This window comes from Callithrix jacchus, chromosome 5 (genome assembly GCF_049354715.1).
Source record: "Callithrix jacchus isolate 240 chromosome 5, calJac240_pri, whole genome shotgun sequence".
Lineage (NCBI taxonomy): Eukaryota > Metazoa > Chordata > Mammalia > Primates > Cebidae > Callithrix > Callithrix jacchus.
In genome coordinates, this window is record NC_133506.1 from 39,018,931 (window position 1) to 39,029,237 (window position 10,307).

At 46.5% G+C, this 10,307-nt stretch overlaps 1 protein-coding gene across 7 annotated transcripts in view; it reads left to right on the top strand.

Moving 5' to 3' along the window:
- Positions 1-8,336, top strand: part of IFT52 (intraflagellar transport 52) — a 52,551-nt gene extending 44,215 nt beyond the window's left edge. For all 7 annotated transcript variants that reach the window (XM_078371718.1, XM_054255387.2, XM_035298653.3 and 4 more), the window contains 2 exons: positions 3,972-4,117; positions 8,050-8,336. In XM_078371718.1, the coding sequence (XP_078227844.1) occupies positions 3,972-4,117; positions 8,050-8,097 (194 nt within the window). In that variant the 3' untranslated portion in view covers positions 8,098-8,336. The remainder of the gene's footprint in view (positions 1-3,971; positions 4,118-8,049) is intronic.
- Positions 8,337-10,307: the final 1,971 nt, after the last annotated feature.

The window sequence follows — 10,307 nt, forward strand, 5'->3', positions numbered from 1 at the left end:
ATGAAGAAATGAGGCCCCAGGACTGGGCACGGTGGCTCACGCCAGTAATCCCAGCGTTTTAGGAGGCCGAGACGGGCAGATCGCTTGAGGTGGGGAGTTTCAGACCAGCCTGCCCAACATGGAGAAACCCTGTCTCCACTAAAAATACAAAGTTAGCTGGGCGTGGTGGTGCATTCCTGTAATCCTAGCTACTTGGGAGGCTGAGGCAGAAGAATTGCTTGAACCCAGGAGTGGGAGGTTGCCGTGAGCTGAGATCACACCATTGCACTCCAGCCTGGGCAACAAGAGCAACACTCCATCTTAAAAAAAAGAAAAAATACATACTGCATGTACAAGAGGATACCAGCTATGTTGGCAACATCTGAATATGCCCAAAGCCCAGAAAGAAGTAAGCAAAATGGAAATTGTTCAGTGCAAACAAAGACCTTTACTACATCTGTATTTTGTGCCAGGCATGGCAGGCGCTGGGCAGTCAAAAATAAGCAAGACATAGTAATTTGTTCAGGAGGAATCACAGAATGGTGAAGAAGCAGAAGCTCTGACTTGGCATTTCTGTTTCTAGCAACTGTCCTACAGAAATACTTGTAGAAATGCAAAACAAAGATGAAACAGCTCTGTAGATGTTAATTGTAGCATTCAAAAAATTGAGAACAGCCTAATGGTTTATCCGTCAGTAGGGATATTGGTTAAAAAGAGTTTGAAATAAGCCTGGGTCACATAGAGAGACCTCGTCTCTAAAGAAAAAAAAAAAATTGCGGCCGGGTGTGGTGGCTCACGCCTGTAATCCCAGCATTTTCGGAGGCTGAGGCGGGTGGATCACAAGATCAAGAGATCAAGACCATCCTGGTCAACATGGTGAAACCCTGTCTCTATTAAGGCTGAGGCGGAGGCGGGAGGATCACTTGGGCCCAAGAGTTGGAGGCTGGAATGAGGTATGATACACCATTGCACTCTAGCCTGGGTGACAGAGGGATACCCTGTTTCTGAAAAATAAATAAATAGAAACAAAGGAGAATATTATATATCTGTTAAAAAAAAAATGTAGGCTGGGTGCAATGGCTCTCCCACCTATAATCCCAGCACTTTAGGAGGCAGAGGCAAGAGGATCACTTGAGACCAGCCTGGGCAACACAGTGAGACCTCTTCGTTATAGAAAAATAAACAAAATTAGCTAGACATGGTGGCTTACTCCTGTAGTACCAGCTACTTAGGAGGCCTAGGTGAGAGGATTGCTTGAGCCTACGAAGTCAAGGCTGCGGTGAGCTAAGATTGCACTACTGCACTCCAGCCTGGCAGACAGAGTGAGACCCTGTCTCAAAAAAGAAAAGAAAAAAAATGTAGGGCATAAACTTTGACATGGAATGTCCATAATACATCATTAAATGATGAAGGCAACTTACCAAACTATTATAGTTTGATCCCATTTTTGCGAAAACTTGCATTTACACACAGAATTACACATAGCAGTAATTTTAGGTAGTTGGTAGCAATAGAACTAGAATGAAAGATTGTTACAGCTGTGGGTTTGAGTGTCTTAGTAAAAAACATACATTTCGGGCCAGGCGCGGTGGCTCATGCCTGTAATCCAAGCACTTTTGGGAGGCCAAGGCAGGTGGATCACGAGGTCAAGAAATCGAGACCATCCTGGTCAACATGGTGAAACCCCATCTCTACTAAAAATACAAAAAAATTAGCTGGGCATGGTGGCGTGTGCCTGTAATCCCAGCTACTCAGGAGGCTGAGGCAGGAGAATTGCCTGAACCCAGGAGGCGGAGGTTGCGGTGAGCCGAGATTGCACCATTGCACTCCAGCCTGGGTAACAAGAGCGAAACTCCGTCTTTAAAAAAAAAAAAAAAGCCGGGCACGGTGGCTCAAGCCTGTAATCCCAGCACTTTGGGAGACCGAGGCGGGTGGATCATGAGGTCAGGATTCAAGACTAGCCTGACCAACATGGTGAAACCCCATCTCTACTAAAAATACAAAAATTAGCCAGGCATGGTGGTGGGCACCTATAATCCCAGCTACGCAGGAGGCTGAGGCGGGAGAATTGTTTGAACCCGGGAGGCAGAGGTTGCAGTAAGCCAAGGTTGCACCACTGCACTCCAGCCTGGGTGACAGAGTGAGACTAGGTTGCAGTGAGCCAAGATTGTACCACTGCACTCCAGCCTGGGTAACAGAGTGAGACTCTGTCTCAAAAAAAAAAAGAAAGAAAGCCATGCATTTCTATCATAACTTTTTAAATGCAAATCAGAGGGAGAATCAATAAATTACAGCCTGGCTTGGTACTGGCTCACATCTATAATCCCAGCATTTTGGGAGGCCAAAGCTGGCAGATTGCTGGAGCTTGTGAGTTCAAGACCAGCCTGGGCGACATGGTGAAACCCCATCTCAAATACAAAAAATCAGCCAAGCGTGGAGGTGCGCACCTGTAGTCCCAGCTACTTGGGAGGCTAAGGTGGGAGGATGGTTTGAGCCTGGGTAGCAAAGGTTGCAGTGAGCTGAAATCATGCCACTGCACTCCAGTCTGGGTAATAGAGCCAAACCTTGTCTCGAAAAAAAAAAAGAAAGAGGCCAGGCATGGTGGCTCACGCCTGTAATACCAGCACATTGGGAGGCCGAGTTGGGCAGATCATGAGGTCAAGAGATCGAGACCATCCTGGCCAACATGGTGAAACCCCATCTCTATTAAAAGTACAAAAAAGGCCAGGCATGGTGGCTCAAGCCTGTAATCCCAGCACTTTGGTAGGCTAAGGCAGGTGGATCACGAGGTCAAGAGATTGAGACCATCCTGGTCAACATGGTGAAACTCCGTCTCTACTAAAAATACAAAGATTAGCTGGGCATGGTGGCGTGAGCCTGTAGTCCCAGCTCCTCAGGAGGCTGAGGCAGGAGAACTGCTTGAACCCAGGAGGCGGAGGTTGTGATGAACTGAGATTGTGCCACTGCTCTCCAGCCTAGGTAACGAGCAAAATTCCGTCCTCCCCAAAAAAAGAGTGAAACTCTGTCTCAAAAAAAAAAAAGGAAGAAAGAAATTATAGTGTGAGAAGGGCAGTAATGGCTGTCCATCCTATACGCAGGGCTCCAGAGGATGGCTTCACAGAGCTATGTTGTTGGTAGAATTCTAGGTTATTTTTTTTTCTTTAATTTTCTTTCTATAATATTGTTGGGGTTTTTTTGTTTTGTTTTGTTTTGAGACAGAGTCTTGCTCTCTCGCCCAAGCTGGATTACAGTGGCATGATCTCAGCTCATTGTAACCCCCACCTTCTGGGGTCAAGCAATTCTCCTACCTCAGCCTCACGAGTAGTTGGGATTACAGGTGTGCACCACCATGCCTGGCTAATTTTTTTGTATTTTTAGTATAGATGGTGTTTCATCATGCTGGCAGGCTAGTCTCAAACTCCTCACCTCGTGAGCCATGGCGCCTGGCCATACAATACTGTTTTAGTAAATGGTATTTTTAATTACCTATATGCTTTTCTCATACTGATCTTTGTTGCATTCAGGGAATGATAATTTTATTTCCTACTATTGCACCTGTTCTTTATAATGTAGGAATACTAGATCTGAGGAATAGGAAAGCCAGTACCAGTCCAGTGTTATTCTGATTAGGAGTGTCAGACTTCTGTCCTAATTTATAAAAGCAGCACATTGGAGAGCTCTAGACTTTTCCAGTGTTGAAACCCTATAGTCACATTATTTTAGGAAAAGGTGAGTGATCTTAGGAAATCTGGAAACATGGCCAGGCGTGGTGGCTCATGCCTGTAATCCTAGTAGTTTGGGAGGCCGAGGTGGGTGGATCACCAGAGGTCAGGAGTTCAAGACCAGCCTGGCCAACATGGTGAAGCCCCATCTTTTTTTTAAAAAAAAGGAAATGTGGAAACATAATAGGACATATCTGAAATACACTAAGTCTGTACTTTGGGAAGGGCAGAAGTTAAGAGTTAATCTAACTACTACCCCAACTGTTTTAGGTACCGAAGAAGACTTGGAATTCTATGTCAGGAAGTGTGGTGACATTCTTGGAGTAACCAGTAAACTCCCAAAGGACCAACAAGATGCCAAACATATCCTTGAGCACATCTTCTTCCAAGTAGTGGAGTTCAAGAAATTGAACCAGGTACAGAGCTTAGAAGGCACAGTGTAGTGGGAGCCCCTCCAGTACTGGTATCATCCATGAACTGTGCTTGTCATGTTTTATTATGTTGATTCAGCCCACAAGTATTTATTGTCTATTAAGTGAACAAAACAGACAATAATCCCTGTACTTACGGAACCTATATACTAGCTGGAAGATATAGACAATAAGCAATAAACATAAGTGAGTAACATAGGATGCTAGAAAATGGTAACTGCAGACCAAGTGTGGTGGCCCACTTCTGTAATCCCAGAACTTTGGGAGGCCAAGGCAGGTGGATCACCTGAGGTCGGGAGTTCGAGACCAGCCTGACCAACATGGAGAAACCCCTTCTAAACTAAAAATACAAATTAGCCCAGCGTGGTGGCACATGCCTGTAAGCTACTCCGAAGGCTGAGGCAAGATAATCACTTGAACCCAGGAGGGAGAGGTTGCAGTGAGCCAAGATTGTACCATTGCATTTCAGCCTGGGCAACAGAATGAGACTCCATCTCAGCCGGGCATGGTGGCTAATGCCTGTAATCCCAGCATTTTGGGAGGCCGAGGCGGGCAGATCATGAGGTCAGGAGTTAGAGACCAGTTTGGCCAGCATAGTAAAACCCGGTCTCTACTTAAAATACAAAAAATTGGCTGGGCATGTTGGCGTGTGTCTGTAATCCCAGCTACTTGGGAGGCTGGGGCAAAGAATTGCTTGAATCTGGAAGGTGGAGGTTTCAGTGAGCCGAGATCCCACCACTCTAGCGTGGGCAACAGAGCGAGACTCCATCTCAAAAAAAAAAACAAAATGGCAGGCACGGTGGCTCACACCTGTAATCCCAGCACTTTGGGAGGCCAAGGCGGGTGGATCACCCGAGGTTGGGAGTTCAAGACCAGCCAGACCAACATGGAGAAACCCCATCTCTACTAAAAATACAAAATTAGCTGTGTATGGTGGTCCATGCCTGTAATCCCAGCTACTCGGGAGGCTGAGGCAAGGGAATCCCTTGAACCCAGAAGACGGAGGTTGCAGTGAGCCGAGATCGCACCATTGCACTTCGCCTGGGCAACAAGAACAAAACTCGATCTCAAAAAAAAACAAAAATTAGCCAGGTGTGGTGCTGTGCACCTGTGGTTCCAGCTACTTGGGATGCTGAGGTGGGAGGTTGCAGCCCTACAAGAAATGCAAAATTTAGCCAGGGGTAGAGGCCAGGTGTGTGGCTGATGCCCTTAATCCCAGCACTTTTGGAGGCCAAGGTGGATGGATCGCTTGAGGTGAGGAGTTCAAAACCATCCTGGCCAATGTGGCGAAACCCCATCTCTACTAAAAATACAAAAATTGGCTGGGTGCGGTGGCTCACATCTGTAATCCCAGCACTCTGGGACACTGAGGTGGGCGGATCACCCGAGGTTGGGAGTTTGAGACCAGCCTGACCAACATGGAGAAACCCATTGCTACTAAAAATACAAAATTAGCTGGGTGTGATGGCACATACCTGTAATCCCAGCTACTTGGGAGGCTGAGGTAAGAGAATTGTTTGAACCCAGGAGGCGGAGGTTGCGGTGAGCTAAGATTGTGCCATTGCACTCCAGCTTTGGCAACAAAAGTGAAACTCCGACACAAAAAAAAACAAAAAAACAAAAATTACCCAGATATGGTGGTGCAGGCCTACAATCCCAACTTCTCGGGAGGCTGAGACAGGAGAATAGCTTGAACCCCAGAGGCAGAGGTTGCAGTGAGCTAGGATTGCACCACTGCACTCCAGCCTGGGTGACAGAGTGAGACTCTGTCTCAAAAAAAAAAAAAAGAAAAAAGAAAAAAAATTACCTAGGCATGGTCAGACGTAGTAGCGCATGCCTGTAGTCCCAGCTGCTTGGGAGGTAGAAGTTGCAGTGAGCCAAGGTCACAGCGCTGCACTCTAGCCTGGGTGACAGAACAAGACTCTGTCTCAAAAAAAAAAAAAAAATTATAAGATTTATTTATTTTTGGCCGGGCGCGGTGGCTCATGCCTATAATCCCAGCACTTTGGGAGGCCAAGGCAGGTGGATCACGAGGTCAAGAGATCGAGACCATCCTGGTCAACAAGGTGAAACCCCGGCCCTACTAAAAATTAGCTGGGCATGGTGGCGTGCGCCTGTAGTCCCAGCTACTCGGGAGGCTGAGGCAGGAGAATTGCTTGAACCCAGGAGGCGGAGGTTGCGGTGAGCCGAGATCATGCCATTGCACTCCAGTCTGGGTAACAACAGCAAAACTCCGTCTCAAAAAAAAAAAAAGATTTATTTATTTTGACATCCAATTTTGGGGGGGGGGGGATTTATTTATTTATTTATTGCTCATCAGCTATCGTTAGTATATTTTATGTATGAATCAAGATAATTCTTCCAGTGTAGCCCAGGGAAGCCAAAAGGTCAGACACTCCTGATTTAGAAGCTGAGCATGGGCAACAAAAGTGAAAGCCCATCTCTACAAAACCGGAAAAATTAGCTTGGCATAGTGGCACACACCTGTAGTCCCAGGTATTTGGCAGACTGAAGCGGGAGGATCACTGAGGAGCTGTAATCATGCCACTGCACTCCATCCTGGGTGACACAGACCCTATCTTTTTAAAAAAAAAAAGATATATAGTGTTTGATTTTTATTTTCCTTCTTTATTAAAATTTCTATAGTGACTGTGTCACTTTTGCTGCAAAAAAAAGTTTTGGTTTTTTGTTTTGAGACAGAATTTCTCTCGTCACTCAGGCTGGAGTGCAGTGGCGCAATCTTGGCTCACTGCAACTTCCACCTCCCAGGTTCAAGCAATTCTCCTGTCTCAGCCTCATGAGTAGCTGGGATTACACATGCCCATGACCACGCCTGGCTTTTTTTTAATTTTTAGTAGAGACAGAGTTTCACCATGTTGGCCAGGCTGGTCCTGAACTCCTGACCTCAGGTAATCCACCCGCCAGAGTGTTGGGATTACAGGCGTGAACCATCACACCCCGCTGAGTATTTTGTTTGTTTTTTTTTTTTGAGACAGAGTTTCACTCTTGTTACCCAGGCTGGAGTGCAATGGCGCGATCTCGGCTCACCGCAACCTCCGCCTCCTGGGTTCAGGCAATTCTCCAGCCTCAGCCTCCTGAGTAGCTGGGATTACAGGCACACGCCACCATGCCCAGCTAATTTTTTGTATCTTTAGTAGAGACGGGGTTTCACCATGTTGACCAGGATGGTCTCGATATCTTGACCTTGGGATCCACCCGCCTCGGCCTCCCAAAGTGCTGGGATTACAGGCTTGAGCCACCGCGCCCGGCCGAGTATTTTGTTTTTTAATGTAAGCAGGCAAAATATAAGCGTAGGATTTTAGACGCTGAGTGGAAAGACCAGTTAGGTTCTCAGCCTCTCCTAGAAGGAAGCTGGCTCTGCCAGATTCTCATTTGGCAGTGTTTTACTCTCCACCTCTAGCATAGTGGTAGAGGCTGGAGCCATAGCAGTGAACAAAATGAGTGCAGTCTTTGCTAACCCTCTCAGAGCTCTGTGTAATGGGAGACAGGAGTGTATGGGCAATTATCATACTCTAAGTGCCATCCACGAAGGGAACCCAGAGATGAGGGTATTAATGTGGCTGCTTAGTGCAGAGAATGATGGGATGAGAGGTTGGGTAGGTTCCCAGTAATACTTACCCTGGTGGCGTGGTTGGACAGGCACCCAAGGCCAATGTACTTTGCACTAGTGCTTTCAACTCTGTTACTCATCATGATGGGTGGTGTACAGTGGTCACAAGCTCTGCCCTCGTAGTGAAAATTTGATCTTTGGGTTGGATTCAGCCCTAAAGCTAGATATTACCTATGTGTCCTAATTAATGAAGATTCAGAATCTCTAAAGTCCAAAGCACTGAAGAGTTTACATTTCAGGCTTTGTACTGAAATACTGAAATTCTGTGTCTTATTCTCTTATCCAGGAACATAACATTGATACAAGTGAAACAGCATTCCAGAGCAATTTCTGAAGACCTCCATGCCTCTTGAAGCTTTTTCTGCCTCTTGATTCTCTTTGTAAACTATTTTCAAATTGTTCTTCAACTCCTTATCAAAATTGTTTATATACTCTTTCCTCAATGAGCTGTGGAAGGCCTATCCATCTCTGTAATACACAGATAGGTATAAGATTTTTCACAAAATCCTTATGTAAGATAGATTCCATTTTTTAAAATTAAATATATGGTTGCATCTGTCTTTTTATACCCTATGAAACAGTCTTTCATTGAATTTTTTTTTCAACTCCAGTTCTGGATTTGAGTCTTTTATCAAAGACATAAATAACTCTCAAGCTTGCTGTAGATATGGTACAGCTTTCTAGACTGGTTCAAAAGGATACAAAAGTGGCCAGGAGTGGCAGCTCATGCCTGTAATCCCAGCACTTTGGGAGGCCAAGGCAGGCGGATCACTTGAGGTGGGGAGTTTGAGACCAGCCTGGCCAACATGGTGAAACCCCATCTCTACTAAAAATACAAAAATTGGCTGGGCACGGTGGCTCACGCCTATAATTCCAGCACTTTGGGAGGCCAAGGCGGGTAGATCATGAGGTCAAGAGATTGAGACCATCCTGGTCAACAAGGTGAAACCCTGTCTTTACTAAAAATACAAAAATTAGCTGGGCATGGTGGTGCACGCCTGTAGTCCCAGATACTCGGGAAGCTGAGGCAGGAGAATTGCTTGAACCCAGAAGGTGGAGGTTGCAGTGAGCCAAGATCCTGCCATTGCACTCCAGTCTGGGTAACAACAGTGAAACTCCGTCTCAAAAAAAAAATACAAAAAATTAGCCAGGCATAGTGGCACACACCTGTAGTCCCAACTACTTGGGAGGCTGAGGCAGGAGAATCACTTGACCCCGGGAGGCAGAGGCTGCAGTGAGCTGAGTGCACCACTACACTTCAGCCTGGGTGACAGTGAGACTCACTTTTTTTAAAAACAAAAAGGAGCCAGGCGCAGTGGCTCACACCTGTAATCACAGCACTTTGGGAGGCCGAGGCGGGTGGATCATGAGGTCAAGAGATCGAAGACCATCCTAGTCAACATGGTGAAACCCCGTCTCTACTAAAAATACAAAAAAAATAAGCTAGGCATGTTGGTGCTTGCCTGTAATCCCAGCTACTCAGGAGGCCGAGGCAGGAGAATTGCCTGAACCCAGGAGGTGGAGGTTGCAGTGAGCTGAGATCGCGCCATTGCACTCCAGCCTGGGTAACAAGAGCGAAACTCCGTCTTAAAAAAAAAAAAAAAAAGGGCCGGGCGCGGTGGCTCAAGCCTGTAATCCCAGCACTTTGGGAGGCCGAGGCGGGTGGATCACTTGAGGCCAGGAGTTAGAGACCAGCCTGGCGAACATGAAACCCTCTCCCTACAAAAAATTCAAGAATTAGACAAGTATAGAGGCCAGGTGCAGTGGTCATGCCCATAATCCCAGCACTTTGGGAGGCCGAGGTGGATGGATCACTTGAGTTCAGGAGTTCAAGACCAGCCTGGCCAACTTGGCGAAACCCTGTCTCTACTAAAAATACAAAAATTACTCAGGTGTGGTGGTGTGGGCCTATAATCCCAGCTTCTTCGGAGGCTGCGGCTGGAGAATTGCTTGAACCCCAGAGGCAGAGGTTGCAGTGAGCTGAGATTGCACACTGCACTCCAGCCTGGGCAACAGAGCAAGACGCTGTCTCAAAAAAAAAAAAATTAGCTAGGCATGGTCAAGGGTAGTGGCACATGCCTGTAGTCCCAGCTACTCAGGAGGCTGATGTGGGAAAATCATTGAATCTGGGAGGTGGAAGTTGCACTGAGCCAAGATCACATCCCTGCAATCCAGCGTGGGTGACAGAGAAAGACTCTGTCTCAAAAATAAAAGAGATTTATTTATTTGTTTATAGCCCATCAGCTATCAGTGTATTTTATGTGTGACCCAAGACAATTCTTCCAATGTTGCCCAGGGAAGCCAAAAGATTGGACACTCCTGATAGAAGCTGAGCATGGGCAACAAAATTGAGAGCCCATCTCTACAAAACCAGAAAAATAAGCTGGGCATAGTGGCACACACTTGTAATACCACGTATTTGTGATACTGAGGTGGGAGGATCACTTGAGCCCAGGAGTTCAAAGCTGCAGTGAGCTATGATCATACTACCGCACTCCAGAATGGGCCACCCACACTTCTTCCCTCTCCTCTCGCTTCCTGAAG